Raw genomic sequence first — 16,788 nt, 5'->3', positions numbered from 1 at the left:
TTGTTAAGATTTACTAGTCAGTGTTTTTTTCTTAAGGCCCACCTTATCCATTTCACAATCTTTGTATAGATCATTTCCCGGGAGTGCTTTTGTAAAGAACAAAGATAATACTTAGAATCTTCCATGAGGAGATGGACTAATTCAAGATCTGTAAAGATTTGTCAGGTTTTTACTATGTACTGTAAATGCCGGCAACATAGGAAAAAAGTAATTAAAAGTGCATTTTACTCTTGGAGAAATGTACATTTTATATGTATGATCATTTTTACAGTTTGTTACTATAGTGGTCCTTTAGCATGCAAATCTGCACGTCAATGCTGCTAGCTGCCGATCTTCTCTGTTCTGCCTCCTCTCTTCGCTCTCTCTTCTTTCTCTAACAGTCAAGCCTCCCTCAGCTCCTCTCACACCATTTTTAGGTCCTTTTTTGTTTCTACTATTTTATTTCTGCTCCATTCACCCAGGGCCAGATTTTCCATAAGGCACTGTAGACACATGCCTACAGGCGCCTTATGTGGGAGAGGCGGCCTTCCCTCCTCAGATCAGTGACCTTAGGCACTTACACCCTACAACCTTGTCTCATGTCAGTGAGAATGATAAGAGACAGGGATTAGAGTGTAAGATTCTGAGGACAGTAGTGACATAAGGAAGGGATTAGAATTTGAAATATTTTTACTTGGGGGTGTGGCCTGTGTTCAGGGCGGAGTTTAGCACTTTAACAACTATGCCTATTGGCCACTGAGTTGTAAATCCAGCCCTACATTCACCACAAGCTCCCCACAAACTTCAGCTAATTCTTTCAATATCCCTGAATTAAGATAGATAGATAGATAGATAGATAGATAGATAGATAGATAGATAGATAGATAGATAGATAGATAGATATTCTGGTCTCTGATATTAAAACACTCACAAAATTTGATGAGTGATTCAGGGAGGTCACTGGGCAAAAATAAAATGTCCGCACTCACCAACAATTAGCTTCCATACGCTTTATTAGACATCCATAAAACAGCAAAGAAAGTCTGACATGTTTCGGACAATTGTGTCCTTATTCATAGCCCCCGATGCGAAGAGTGCAGCTGTGTTTTTCTTGTACATTTGATTCAGGGAGGTCACACAATGTCACTTCTATCTCTGTTAATAAAACACACCTGACCACAGAGGTGAAGTTGATTCTTGGAAGATAGACTGATAACTGCTACTGTCTTTATTGTACAGGCTGCCCACATTGCAACCAAGAGACTCAGCTAGGACATGCAAAATAATGAGTAGATCCTAAGATCATCAACAAGATCAACAGTGGGAGTATTTAAGGACACAGGGACCTCTAGGAGGACGCCAGGATGGAGAATCAGCTGCCCCTCACATCACCGGGTAAGAGGAGACTTTCATTTCCTGTAAAGGAGAGAGCAGTACAGAGGGTCCACCCCCCCCCCCCCCCCCCCGCCATCATCTGATAATCACATAGAGACAATGTATTCAGTCAGTGTGTGTTTACTACAGATGGATCCAGTAACAGAAACCCACCACAGAGATGTAAAGGTCCTCTTTATTCACAAGAACTTCAAGACTGCACATACTGTTATCAGGTAGGAGGGAAGAGGGAATAAAGATTAAAAAATAATAATCTACATTGTGAGACATGTTTTTTTGTCCTTGAGTCAGTTTATGTTTGCATGTTATGTTAGGGTGAAGACTTGATTGTAGTGAAAATTGAGAGTAAAGAGGAAGAAGAGACATACATGATGGGTGATCAGGATCAGGACTCTTCAGAGGATGGTGAAAAGATTAAAACAGTGAAAGAGGAAGAGGATGAGACAACTGGAAATAAAGAGGAAGAAAAACAGACATATGTGATCACCCATCATCAGTCTACAGAGACCAGTGGCAGGACGAGGTCAACTGAAGAAGAAGATGAAAAGTATATGAGGGGTGATCAAAGTGCTACTGAAGATGATATTATGTTGGTGAAAATTAAAGAGGAGGACCTTTCTGTAGATATAAACATAGGTAAGTAATAAGCACTGCATGTTAAAAAAAAGACTCACATTCTCTTATTAAACCAACAAGCTTAGGGTACATAGCCTTAGGGCCGGTTTCCACTAGCAATTGCTGGTGTTCATGCTGAACGCTAGCGATTGCGATTCAGCAAAGTAACAAATTTCCCCGGCGTTTGCAATCGCGATTTTGCTATGCACTGGACTGCATAGCAAAATTGTGTCAAAAATCGCTCCACGGCGCAATTACGTTTCAGTAACAAATGAATAGCGGTAGTGGAAATTACCTACCACGATTCCTATGTTAAAATACAAACTGTAGTGCTTTTAAAATCACTAGCGGTTTGCGATTTTGTGATTCAGCATCGCAATCACCGCTAGTGGAAAAGGGCCCTAAAGGAGAATCGGCAGCTCTTTAGTATAACATCATAATACCAACACATGAGGAGGAGATACTGTACACCATATGAAAGGCCCATCTCCATTCCTCAGTATAACATCATAGCTCCAACACATGAGGAGGAGATACTGTACACCATATGAGAGGCCCATCTCCATTCCTCAGTATAACATCATAGTACCAACACATGGGGAGCAGATACTGTACACCATATGAAAGGTCTATCTCCATTCCTCAGTATAACATCATAGTACCAACAAATGAGGAGGAGATACTGTACACCATATGAAAGGCCCATCTCCATTCCTCAGTATAACATCATAGAACCAACACATGGGGAGGAGATACTGTACACCATATGAAAGGTCTATCTCCATTCCTCAGTATAACATCATAGTACCAACAAATGAGGAGGAGATACTGTACACCATATGAGAGGCCCATCTCCATTCCTCAGTATAACATCATAGCACCAACAAATGAGGAGGAGATACTGTACACCATATGAAAGGTCCGTCTCCATTCCTCAGTATAACATCATAGTACCAACACATGGGGAGGAGATACTGTACACCATATGAAAGGCCCATCTCCATTCCTCAGTATAACATCATAGTACCAACAAATGAGGAGGAGATACTGTACACCATATGAGAGGCCCATCTCCATTCCTCAGTATAACATCATAGTACCAACACATGGGGAGGAGATACTGTACACCATATGAAAGGTCTATCTCCATTCCTCAGTATAACATCATAGTACCAACAAATGAGGAGGAGATACTGTACACCATATGAAAGGCCCATCTCCATTCCTCAGTATAACATCATAGAACCAACACATGGGGAGGAGATACTGTACACCATATGAAAGGTCTATCTCCATTCCTCAGTATAACATCATAGTACCAACAAATGAGGAGGAGATACTGTACACCATATGAGAGGCCCATCTCCATTCCTCAGTATAACATCATAGCACCAACAAATGAGGAGGAGATACTGTACACCATATGAAAGGTCCATCTCCATTCCTCAGTATAACATCATAGCACCAACAAATGAGGAGATACTGTACACCATATGAAAGGCCCATCTCCATTCCTCAGTATAACATCATAGTACCAACAAATTAGGAGGAGATACTGTACACCATATGAAAGGCCCATCTCCATTCCTCAGTATAACATTATAGCTGCAACACATGGGGAGGAGATACTGTACACCATACGAAAGGTCCATCTCCATTCCTCAGTATAACATCATAGAACCAACACATGGGGAGGAGATACTGTACACCATATGAAAGGTCCATCTCCATTCCTCAGTATAACATCATAGTACCAACAAATGAGGAGGAGATACTGTACACCATATGAAAGGCCCATCTCCATTCCTCAGTATAACATCATAGTGCCAACAAATGAGGAGGAGATACTGTACACCATATGAAAGGTCCATCTCCATTCCTCAGTATAACATCATAGTACCAACAAATGAGGAGGAGATACTGTACACCATATGAAAGGTCCATATCCATTCCTCAGTATAACATCATAGCACCAACACATGAGGAGGAGATACTGTACACCATATGAAAGGCCCATCTCCATTCCTCAGTATAACATCATAGCGCCAACAAATGAGGAGGAGATACTGTACACCATATGAAAGGCCCATATCCATTCCTCAGTATAACATTATAGCACCAACAAACGAGGAGGAGATACTGTACACCATATGAAAAGCCCATCTCCATTCCTCAGTATAACATCATAATACCAGCAAATGAGGGGGAGATACTGTACACCATATGAAAGGCCCATCTCCATTCCTCAGTATAACATCATAGCACCAACAAATGAGGAGGAGATACTGTACACCATATGAAAGGTCCATCTCCTTTCCTCAGTATAACATCATAGTACCAACAAATGAGGAGGAGATACTGTACACCATATGAAAGGTCCATCTCCATTCCTCAGTATAACATCATAGTACCAGCAAATGAGGGGGAGATACTGTACACCATATGAAAGGCACATCTCCATTCCTCAGTATAACATTATAATACCAACAAATGAGGAGGAGATACTGTACACCATATGAAAGGCCCATCTCCATTCCTCAGTATAACATCATAGTACCAACAAATGAGGAGGAGATGCTGTACACCATATGAAAGGCCCATCTCCATTCCTCAGTATAACATCATAGTACCAGCAAATGAGGGGGAGATACTGTACACCATATGAAAGGCACATCTCCATTCCTCAGTATAACATTATAGTACCAACAAATGAGGAGGAGATACTGTACACCATATGAAAGGCCCATCTCCATCCCTCAGTATAACATAGTACCAACAAATGAGGAGGAGTTACTGTACACCATATGAAAGGCCCATCTCCATTCCTCAGTATAACATCATAGTACCAACAGATGAGGAGGAGATACTGTACACCATATGAAAGGCCCATCTCCATTCCTCAGTATAACATTATAGTACCAACAAATGAGGAGGAGATACTGTACACCATATGAAAGGCCCATCTCCATTCCTCAGTATAACATCATAGTACCAACAAATGAGGAGGAGATACTGTACACCATATGAAAGGCCCATCCCCATTCCTCAGTATAACGTCATAGCACCAACAAATGAGGAAGAGATACTGTACACCATATGAAAGGTACATCTCCATTCCTCAGTATATTATCATAGCACCAACAAATGAGGAAGAGATACTGTACACCATATGAAAGGTCCATCTCCATTCCTCAGTATAACATCATAGCACCAACAAATGAGGAGGAGATACTGTACACCATATGAAAGGCCCATCTCCATTCCTCAGTATAACATCATAGTACCAACAAATGAGGAGGAGATACTGTACACCATATGAAAGGTCTATCCCCATTCCTCAGTATAACATCATAGTACCAACAAATGAGGAAGAGATACTGTACACCATATAAAATGCCTATTTCCATCCCTCAGTATAACATCATAGCACTAACAAATGAGGAGGAGATGTTGTAAACCATATGAAAGGCCCATTTCCAATCCTTCGCGTGCTCGGGCATGCACAGTATGGAGCTTCCAGTCTTCAGGAGCCCCCCTAAAGGCTTCCAAAGCCTCCCGTGGTGGCATAGAGCATTATTCGACCCATCGGTTCTATGGGAACCAGAGCTTTCCCTGTCCATAGTTATCTGTTTTTTTTTTTTTTATTCACTTCAGATTTGCTTCAAGCAAGGGTAGCCATGCTTATCCTGCTGGCACTTGGGTTGTATGTGGGGAGCCCGGGCTGAAGGGAATGGTCGATATCCATACAATCGTTAACCCTCTGCACTCAAAACACACTCATAGCAAGCTGGAACTCTAGTTAGGTAGCAATAAAAACAACTAGATTGCAGAATTGCAATTCAGTTGAGGTTCCCTTCATAGAATTGGTTGTTACTCTTCCTACACCAGTAAACAAGCAAGTGAACATTTCATGGTTCTATCTTTAAATGGAACACACAAAAAGAAAAAAAGCAGGCTTTGTCAGAATTAGAGAAAAAATATACAGAAGTGCATGAGTTATTTCAAGAAGCCCCCTCTCCGGAAAATAAAAGAGAGCTCTTACAAGCAGAAACAGCACTTAATCTTAGCTTAACAGAGTTGGCAGAGAAACAACTCTCCTTTTCTAAACTCAAGTTTTATCTCAAAAACAATAAACCTGACACCTTGTTGGCTAATAGGTTGAGACAGACGGATTTATCATTCAAATCTATCTCCCTACAGGTCGACCATAATCAAATATCTGCCAACCCTGCCAAAATTGTGGAAACTTTCCGTACTAACCTAGAGAAACTATATAACTCACCTGACAAAGCCTCTCCTTCACAGATCAGTGAATTTTTGTCCAAAATACCTCTTCCGGCACTCCCCGCGGGACTGAGGGAATCTCTAGACAAGGAAAATACTTTAACAGAAGTTCAACAGGTAATAAAACAACTAAAATTAAATAAACAACCAGGCCCAGATGGTTTTAGGGCTATTTACTACAAAAAATTTAACAAAATTTTGGCCCCACATTTAGTTAGCGCATTCAACAATATTCTTAAGGGTGCCCAATTTCATCAAGAAACTATTTCAGCATTCATTAGTATGATCCCCAAACCAAATACCAACTCACAAATTTGGTCTAACTACCGCCCTATCTCCCTCCTAAACTTAGACATCAAAATTTTGGCCAAGGTTTTAGCTAATCGCCTAAATAACAAAATTACCACGCTCATACATAATGATCAGGTGGGCTTTATGCCCCAAAGGCAAGCTGGGGATAGTGTACGTAGATTAACCCACTTAATTCATCAGGCCCACCTTACATCTACCCCAGCAATGCTATTGGCACTAGACATTACTAAGGCCTTCGATTCGGTTGCATGGTCTTATTTACTGGCGGCGCTTCAACACTGGGGCTTTGGTGACAATATGATTTCCTGGATCAAGGCCTTATACTCCACACCTTCTGCAGCAATTGTATACCAAGGCTTTCGGTCAACCTCCTTCCATATTACACGAGGTACCCGCCAGGGGTGTCCTCTATCCCCACTACTTTTTGCTCTACTTATTGAGCCTTTAGCCATACTGATCCGAAATACCTCAGATATACAAGGCATTCAAGTAGGTAGCAGAATGCACAAACTGGCGTTATTTGCAGATGACCTTGTGATGTGCATCTCTCGCCCTTCCAAATCCTTACTCACCTTAAATAATATCCTAACACAATTCGGTAAGATTTCAGGGCTTCATATCAACCCCGCAAAATCCAAAGCATTGAACATATCTCTACCCCCGCTATTAATGCAAGCGCTTCAAGACGCTTTTGAATTTCAAGTAGAAAATTGTAAACTCCCATATTTAGGTATTTACCTTACAGGCTCTTATGATACTTTATTTCAGTATAATTACCCTTCCTTGTCTCGGGAGCTCTGTAAGATGCTGGAGTGCTGGAAGAGGTACTCAATTTCCTGGATGGGCAGGATCGCAGCTATCAAAATGACTTTCCTCCCTAAACTTTTGTATGCGTTTCGGTTACTCCCTGTCTCCGTTCCTTCTTCATTTATAGAGACTCTCCAAAACAAAATCAACAATTTCATTTGGGCTCTAAGAAACCTCGCTTTAAAATGAAATACTTACTCCTGCAACGATCCAATGGGGGTCTGGGCGTCCCTGATCTAATGTTGTATTACAAAGCTGCTCAACTGGCCTCATTGACCAGTTGGCACGCTATTGCAGGAAAACCCTCGTGGGTGAGTATAGAGGAACAGGTTGTCCATCCTATCAAACTACAAAATCTTCTCTGGATATCTCCCTCTGCCCGCAATAAAATATCTAATCCTATAATTAAAAACTCACTCGCGGTCTGGGACAGTTGCAAATACTCAGGGAAGCTAATATCCCCTCACCGCCCCCTAACTTCGTTTTTAGGCAATCCATCCTTCCCAGCTGGTTTACTGTCTCCTGCGAGTTACCAATGGTGGGCCGGAGCTAGACTGACGAGAATCTGTGATCTCACAACCGACCAAGGGATGAAATCACTGAACTACCTGAAAGAGAAACATAATCTACCTAAAGAGGAACACTTCAGATACTTGCAGATATCCCACTTTGTGAAAACTAATATACCTGATCTATCCTCTCTTTCATGTAGAACAGCTTACGAGGCCATATGTGCCACAGACCCCTTTTCCTCTGGAGTTATTTCCATGATATATAGGAATCTTTCACAAGTGAACTCAGAATGGAAACCAGAGTACATAATAAAATGGGAGAAAGAATTAGGTATTACGATAGGAAATGAAGACCTACAAGATATCTGGAATAATATTCCCCGTCTATCTGTGAATGCTGATCTGATTGAAGCTAATTATAAATTGTTATTTAGGTGGTACCTAGTTCCGCAAAGATTGTCAAAAATTAAACCAAACTCCACTCCTAGTTGCTTCAGGGGTTGCACGGCGGTTGGTACACATACCCACATCTGGTGGAAATGCAAAAAAGCAAATAGGCTGTGGATAAGGGTCTGCACATGGGCCTCATCACTGCTTAATACTCCCGTGCCCAAAAACCCAGCTCACACACTTTTAGGCCTCCCGTACCCAAATCTGACCTCCACTCAAAATGCTTTGATTAACTTTATTTTTACAGCAACAAAGTTAACAATTGCTGCTTCCTGGAACACTACATCCCTATCCTTTGATCAGGTAAAAAAGAGGCTCTGCCTCATCTTATTTTTTGAGAAACTTAAAGCTAGATTGATGGATAGCGTCAAAAAGTTTGATAAGATATGGTCCCCCCTTACCAATTACATTTTAGGACCTGAGACAAGCTCCCAATTAAGACGTTACTGACACTACTTACCCGGGCTGTGGAGACAAATCCATATTCTTCATCTTATGGGGGGGATTGATGGGCCCCCCGCTCTCGCGGTCTAGACCTTCTTCTCTATACTTCTTTTTCCCTCTTCACCTCTCCTTTCTTTTCTTTACTTACCTTAGTTAAGGAACTGACAACCTGATACGGTATAATTCTTTCTAGATCTATTGGTATTGCAATCCCCAAAATGCTTACACTCCCAGAAACCATGTTGTTACAAGCGTAGACTTTCTAGAATTGCAATAAAGATCCTGTCTTGCTGAAGGCAGGACCTCATAAGCATTTAGTTGTACCTAGGGGGAGGTGGCCCTGCCCAGCCATTTTGGTTTGTGAATGGGCGGTCGCCATCTTTCCTAATTAAGTGGTTAAAAACATACCACCACTCAGCCTTTCCAAAGACTGATTTATTCGGTTAGGGGTTGCTTTCTATACTCCAATTCTCCGATCCTTGTTCTACACTTCTCACAGGCTACCACAGTTTCAAGACTCATGTTGTCATGTTATGTTATTATGTTATTACTTTATTAATTTGCACTGTATTCACAGTACCTGATGTTGTAAACAGCAATATACTTCATGGATCATTACTGTAACTGTAATGTCACTCTGGTACTATGTTAAAACCAATAAAAAATTATTGAAATCTAAATGGAACACACACATAAATCAGTCCAATTTCTCCAGGGAGAGACAACCTGCACCTCTCACACCATACATGCAATGCTGCCACAGTCTGTGTGTGTGTGGAGGGTGGGGGTGGGGGGGGGGGAGCCCAACTGTGAGCTTTTTAGGATCATCAACATATAGTTAAAACGGACCTGAACTCAAAATTTCCTCTCTGCTCTAAAAGATACACAACAGCATAATAAAGAAAACATTTGTTTTTTTATAGCTGATACAAATCCTGCATTAAATCTGATGTGTGTCTACTTACCGCTTTCATGGAAGAAGACATATAGTTAACATACTGTGCTTTTAAAGGAGCTTATCTGCCATGGCAGTTAGCGGACACAGCTAAGAGATCAAATTACAACTTGTGATTAGACAGGCTAAATCCTCATGGTGCATTTCTATGTTTTCCTTGTGTCCTGTGCAAGAGTTCACATCCACTTTAAATAAATGGGCTGTGCTGGCATAGATTCAAGAGAGGTACAGCCTGCAGCCAGGCCAGACAATCTTAAAATGTAAAATATATATAAACACATACAAATAAGAAGTACGTTTCTTCCAGAATAAAATGAGCCATAAATTACTTTTCCCCTATGTTGCTTTCACTTACAGTAAGTAGTAGAAGTCTGACAGAACAGATAGATTTTGGAATAGCCCACTTCCTCATGGGGGGGGGGGGGCGGCTCTCAGGGTTTTCTGTATTTTCAAAAGCGCTTAGTGAATGGCAGTTTCTTAGTTCAACTGCCAAAAACGTGTATGTTGAGTAGGGAGGCTGGCCAGCATCTTTGTATAAAACTTTTTCACAGAGTGTCCTCATAAAGAATAAAGGCCATGCTGAGATTCCTCTATGGAGAGATGGACTAGCCCAAAACCTGCCGGGAATGTCAGATTTCTACTACTTACTGTAAGTGAAAGCAGCATAGAGTAGGAAAAAGATTGTTTTTTTTTTTTTTTTCACTCTGGAGGAAACATACTTCTTATTTGTATATGTTTACTTGTATTTTAAATTTTAAGATTTTTGTGGCAGTGGTCCTTTAACCTCCCTGGCGGTAAGCCCGACATACGCTCGGGCTAGCTGCCGGAGAGGATCACATGGCCCCCGGAGGCTTGTTTTTAATATAAAATATGATTCATTAAGCTAGCACTTGGCTAGCTAACCATGCCCCCCAAGTCCCTCCGCTCTCCCCTGATCGCCGCCGTTATACGTACCCTCCAGGGATTCCGCGATGGCGCAGCCTCCCAATCAGCTCCAGGCTTCGCTATGGGGAGGATCGGGACTGTGCATGATGTCATGACGTCGATGATGTCAGACGTCATGTCCGATCGTTGCCATAGCGACGACTGAAGCTAAATGGTAAAGCTGCGGCTCTCGCGGGATCGCGGACGGGTAAACATTGCCGGCGGTGATCGGGGGGTGGGGGGGGGATCAGAGTGGTGTCGGGGGACTTGGGGGCCATAGTTAGCTAGCGAAGTGCTAGCTTAAGCATTTAAATCAAATTTTATTTTAAAAAATCCTCTCGCGGATGCAGCCTCTGAAACTGCGTACCACCAGGGAGTTTAAGAAATCCAATTAACAATTTTGGCTCAACTCCAGAAACACAGTTGTGACTGAAGAATGATTTTATTATTATAATAAATGTGGGTTCAAAGCTACTTTAATAAGAGTTTTCTTTCCAACAGATGAATCCTACATCAGAAACACCTCGGAGGGACATCCTTTGTCACATCCAGGTGACAATTCAGAAGATAGTGGTGTCACACAGCCTTCTAGCAGAGGAAACCGCAAGGAATCGGTTATGCGAAGTTTGCGCACTACAGACAAGAATGTTCCTAGTCACGAGAAGTCCTACTCATGTTCTGAATGTCCAAAAACGTTTAAGTCCAAAACTGGCCTCATTTTTCACAAGAGAGGTCACACCGGCGAAAAGCCCTACTGCTGTTCTGAGTGTGAAAAATCATTCAAGACCAAAACAGAACTCATCAGACACCTGAGAATTCACACTGGTGAAAACCCCTTTTCCTGTTCTGAGTGTGAGAAATCGTTTAAAAGGAAAACAGGTCTTGTAGCACACCAACGAATTCACACTGGTGAGAAGCCCTTTCCATGCCCCGTGTGTGGGAAAACCTTCAGGATCAAAACAGACTTGGTCAGACACCAGAGAGTACACACTGATCTAAAGCCCTTTTCGTGTTCTACTTGTGGGAAATCGTACAAGACGAAAGTGGAACTGGGGACACACCAGCGAGTTCATGATATTGAGAAATCCTTTTCTTGCTCTGAGTGTGAGAAATCCTTTTCAACAAAGGCTTTACTTTTTAGACACCAGAGATCTCACACAGGAGAAAAACCCTTTTCCTGTTCTGAGTGTGGGAAATCATTTATGACAAAGTGTTTGCTCGTTAGACACCAGAGAGATCATAATGGTGAGAAGCCCTTTGCATGTTCTGTGTGTGGGAAATCATTTAAGACAAAAGCAGAACGTGTTAGACACCAGAGAGTTCACTCTGGTGAAAGGCCCTACTCTTGTTCTGAGTGTGGGAAATCCTTCAAAGCAAAATCGGATCTCAGTTCTCACTACAGGATTCATACTGGAGAAAAACCTTTTTCTTGTCTTGAATGTGACAAGCGGTTTTCACTAATAGGTGGGCTCCATTCCCACTTGAAAGTCCATACTGGTGAGAAGCCATTCTCATGTTCAGAGTGTGGGAAATGTTTCTCACAGAAGGTAAACCTTAAGACTCATTTGAAAGTTCACACTGGTGAGAAGCCGTATTCATGTTCAGAATGTGGAAAGTGTTTCCATGAGAAGCAAAATCTTGTCAGACACCAGAGATATCACAGAGGAGAGCATTCTTTTTCCTGTGAAGAATGTGGGAAGTCCTTTGTTACAAAAGTGGAGCTTTTTAGGCATCAGACAGTTCACAGTGGAGAAAAACCCTTCTCGTGTTCTGAGTGTGGGAAATCCGCCCTTACCAGAGCAGGTCTTGCTACACACCAGAGAGTCCACACTGGTGAGAAGCCATTTTTATGTCCCGATTGTGGCAGGGGGTTTTCTGAAAACAGAACATTGAGAAAGCATATAAATCTCCACACAGGTGACAGACCATTCAAATGTTCAGAGTGTGGGAAAGGGTTCCACGAGAAAGGGCGACTGCTCATACACCAGAGAACTCACACAGGTGAGCGTCCTTTTCCATGCTCTGAGTGTGATAAATGTTTCATGGCCAAAAGGCAGCTTATAACCCACCAGAGAAGTCACACTGGCGAGGGCCCGTTCACATGTTCTGAATGTGGGAAATCTTTTACCTGGAAGTCAACCCTCAAAAGTCATGAGAAATTTCACAGTGTAACTGAGCAAAGTTCATGAAGAGTAGGAAACTGAACTTATGTCCTGTACTTTAATTTTGCTACTTGATTCTTTTAGATAGTAATGTTCTAGAGCAACCACCTTGTGACAGTCTAATAGTGACTCTACATCCTGTAATAGGATAGATGTAATGGATAGAAACTATGTATTTTGAACCCAGATGTGAGTTCTAGCCTAGTATATCAGAGTCCATATGACTCATTTGATACCCAACACATGACATTTATCGCTACAAATCTCAGCCACAGGAGGAGAATCGTACCGTTTTAACAAATCCCCATTATTAAACTCATGCCCTCTATAGAAGAGCAGGAAGAGCTGAAAGTAATATATTCATGTTTTTATCCTTACTACACCACCCTTTAAAGACAGGAGGGATAGTTTTATTCCTGCAAACACCATTTATTAAAGAGGCACCACAGTGGGCTGTATTCTCAATTCACTAAAGTTTTTCCCCATGAGGCAGAAGTTTGGTAATTTACAGAACAAACATGCCTCAATTCACTAAGCCCTGCTCGGTAAGTGTCACTTACCAGCATGTGTAGCAGGGCAGGCAGGGAGCTGTGTGAGGTTTTCTGTCCTGTGCATCTCAGTTATCCCTTTAAATGTGCTGCAGCTACCAGGGGGAACTCTTCTGTATGCTAAAATACAAATATGCACATCTAAAGAGATACAGGGATGAAGTAGAATGAAATACATTATTCATAATACCCAATTTTGCATTAATTATCATGGTTTCAGCATCAGAAACACTTCCTATATCTACTGTATATAGGTATGTAACCCCACCCTCCCAGTGATGTTAGCCTAGGCTGTTTATGAGAAATTGCAGAATTCTTACAGGGCCCTCTGGGAGACCAGGTGTTGTTTCTGTTCACTTTGGAACAAAAAAAAAACAAAACATTTTACAGTGGTGCTCCTTACTAGCCGTAAACTGCAACATGATACATTTAAGAATGTAAATCAAGGAGAGGAAAGATTTTACAATTGGCGAACACTGACTAAATACTTAAAAAAATAGTTGCATAATATAAGCATTTTATTTATTAACTTATGTGTCTAATCACAAGTTCATTTGAAGTGCTCGCTGATTTGAAGTGCCGCACAATGTGATGTAGCTTGACCACAATACTTTATTAGCTCGCTGCTACTACATTAATTAATATAGTTGTGGCAATGCTAAAAGTAAAAGTGGTCGCACTACAACACATTGCACGGCACTTCAAATGAGCGCACATAACTTCAAGGAGTGCGTGTAGCTTAAAGAGAAACTCCGACCAAGAATTGAACTTTATCCCAATCAGTAGCTGATACCCACTTTTACATGAAAAATATAATGATTTTCACAAACAGACCATCAGGGGGCGCTGTATGACTGATTTTGTGCTGAAACCCCTCCCACAAGAGGCTCTGGTACCGTACGGTACTCTGGGCAAACTGCCACAATGTAACAATGACACACACAGGAAATGGCTGTTTATAGCTGTCTGTTAAAGCCAGAACAGCTACATAATCTGCCCACAGTAACAATGTCACCATGTAATACATGTCAGAAGGTGAATCTAGGAGAGGAAAGATTTTACAATGAGCAAACTCTGACTAAATCATGTATACATAATTATTGTAAAAATTAAGCAACTTTTTATATTAAATTATTTTCACTGGAGTTCCTCTTTAAGAGCACACGCAATGGTGACAGTAGTGTGTGCTCATTGGTCTAACCTGTGCTGCTTGAGCACGTTACCTTTCATGAATCAAGCCCAAAGTGCTGTGTAGACCTTAATACCACCCTATGGGCAAAGAATGTTAACAGAAGTTCTTTGTAACCAAGAGCTTGCATCTCTGATATTATTCTTGCGAAAAAAGTGAGGAAGGCAGCTTTTAGGGTTTAAGTATTGATTAAGTCTTCAATATCATTGGCAAGTCCCATGTCTTCTTAGGTGGTTTGATCTTTATTACACCTGAGATAAACTGAACCACTTATGAATTAGTAGTCCATCTCTGGTCCGTTAGTGCTGATAGTGCAGAAATCTGTACTTTGAATGGTAGGCTAGCCCCTTGTCTAAGCCAGTATGGAAAAACTGAAGAACAGGATTTACTTTGTGTGGCAGTGGGTCAAAATGATTATCTTCTGCGATTGTTGTAAATCTACCCCAGATCTTCTCATAGGTGTTATTATTTAATGCTTTCCCTGATTGTAACATTGTTCTGATGACTTCTTCTGAACACCCTAAGGTTTGCATCTTCCTCTTCTTAAGTTCCATGCTGCTAACCTTAGCCTGGCTAAGTTGGGGTGGGTCACTGTTCCCTGTGTGATCAGGTTGGGAAAGATTGGTAAGTATATTGGAGGGCTCCTCTTCAGTTTCCACAAAAGTGGAAACCTTGGTCTCTTTGGCCAGTATGGAATAATTTCAACTAGAGTCAACTAAAGATGTTCGGAGGCTTTGACAGAAATTGCCTGTAAGAAGAGCTGCTAATGGCAGTATGGACCTGTGTGGACATTGCACAACAGCACCCAAATACACAACAGGAAGACAACATAAATGTCATTTTAGTCTTAATGTGATGGACAGATTTAGGCCTCCTTCAAATAGGAGTCTGAACTGTGTGTATGTCAGGCAGTTCAGCCTGCCCGGCTAATGCCCACGAGTGCCATTCGAGTGCAATTCAAGTGCAGCTTCATGGCAGTGGTTGTAACCATGCATGTCAAGCGCTGACATGCGGTGGCATTACCCAGCAGCAGATAACTGTGACATGTTGCTGCGGCCACGTTCAGAAGCAACTCTATGGGAGGGTGCCTGTCCAGCGCTGGTACTGAGTGCTAACAAGCGCCTGGCCAGTGCAGGAGAGCAGCCGACTGGAGGTGGTGTTACCCAGAGGCAGAGAACCATGACATGTTGTATCTAGCAGGGCTGTGGCCACGCTCTGATCTGACTTCATGGGGTGCAGCCTGTCCAGCGCTGGTACCGAGTACTAACAAGTACCTGGCTGGTGCAGGAGAGCAGTCGACTGGAGGTGGTGTTACCCAGCAGCAGAGAACTGCATCATGTTGTATATGAGTATGGCTGTGGCCATGCTCTGATCTGACTCCATGTGACGCAGCCTGTCCAGCTTTGGTACTGAGTACTAACAAGTGCCTGGCCGGTGCAGGAGAGCAGCTGACAGGTGGTGGCGTTTCCCAGCGGCAGAGAACTGCATCATGATGTATCTGAGCAGGGCTGCGGCCACGCTCAGATGTGACTTTACGGGAGGGTGCTTGTCCAGTGCCGGTACCGAGTACTTACAAGTGCCTGGCCAGTGCAGGAGAGCAGCTGACAGGCGGTGGCGTTACCCAGTGGCAGAAAACTGCATCATGATGTATCTGAGCAGTGCTACGGCCACACTTACATGTGACTCTACGGGAGAGTGCCTGTCCAGCGCCGGTACCGAGTGCTAAAGAGCGCCTGGCCAGTGTAGGAGAGCAGTTGACTGGAGGTGGTGTTACCCAGCGGCAGAGAACCACGACATGTATCTGAGCAGGGCTGCGGTCACGCTCAGATGTGACTCTCCGGGAGGGTGCTTGTCCAGCGCCGGCACCGAGTACTAACAAGTGCCTGGTCGGTGCAGGAGAGCAGCCAACTGGCGGTGGTGTTACCCAGTGGCAGAGAACCACGACATGTTGTATCTGAGCAGGGCTGCGCTCAGATGTGACTCCATTAGCATAAACTCACGATAATTAACTCGTGTCGACGGGCGCGTTACGTTTTGTGAATCAAGGCCCAAGGTAGATATTTTAGGCTCTGAGTGTATTTATTTTAGTTTTTACAAACTTTAAAGTGTATTATATAGGTTTAAATACATTACATTATTTCAAAAGGAATGTGAATTTTTATTAGGCCAGTAATAGTTGTTTTTTTTCTTAGAAAATTATTTAATACAATAA

General features: G+C 42.3%; 1 protein-coding gene across 1 annotated transcript; it reads left to right on the top strand.

The window, feature by feature from the left end:
- Positions 1–1,229: 1,229 nt before the first annotated feature.
- Positions 1,230–15,897, top strand: LOC137534848 (zinc finger protein 271-like). The gene is made up of 4 exons (XM_068256519.1): positions 1,230–1,374; positions 1,504–1,589; positions 1,689–2,010; positions 11,179–15,897. Exons 1-4 carry the CDS (start codon positions 1,344–1,346, stop codon positions 12,864–12,866), a joined length of 2,127 nt encoding a protein of 708 aa, XP_068112620.1. The 5' UTR covers positions 1,230–1,343; the 3' UTR covers positions 12,867–15,897.
- The last annotated feature ends 891 nt before the right edge of the window (positions 15,898–16,788 follow it).

The sequence above is a fragment of the Hyperolius riggenbachi genome, chromosome 10 (assembly GCF_040937935.1).
Source record: "Hyperolius riggenbachi isolate aHypRig1 chromosome 10, aHypRig1.pri, whole genome shotgun sequence".
Lineage (NCBI taxonomy): Eukaryota > Metazoa > Chordata > Amphibia > Anura > Hyperoliidae > Hyperolius > Hyperolius riggenbachi.
The sequence above is the reverse complement of the archived record's forward strand: the minus strand, read 5'-3'. Positions and strand labels throughout refer to the sequence as shown.

Coding starts and splice junctions, on each gene's coding strand:
- LOC137534848 (XM_068256519.1), top strand. CDS start 1,344: ATGGAGAATCAGCTGCCCCTCACATCACCGG. Junction 1,590..1,688: donor ACTGCACATACTGTTATCAG/GTAGGAGGGAAG, acceptor ATGTTATGTTAG/GGTGAAGACTTGATTGTAGT. Junction 2,011..11,178: donor TTCTGTAGATATAAACATAG/GTAAGTAATAAG, acceptor TCTTTCCAACAG/ATGAATCCTACATCAGAAAC.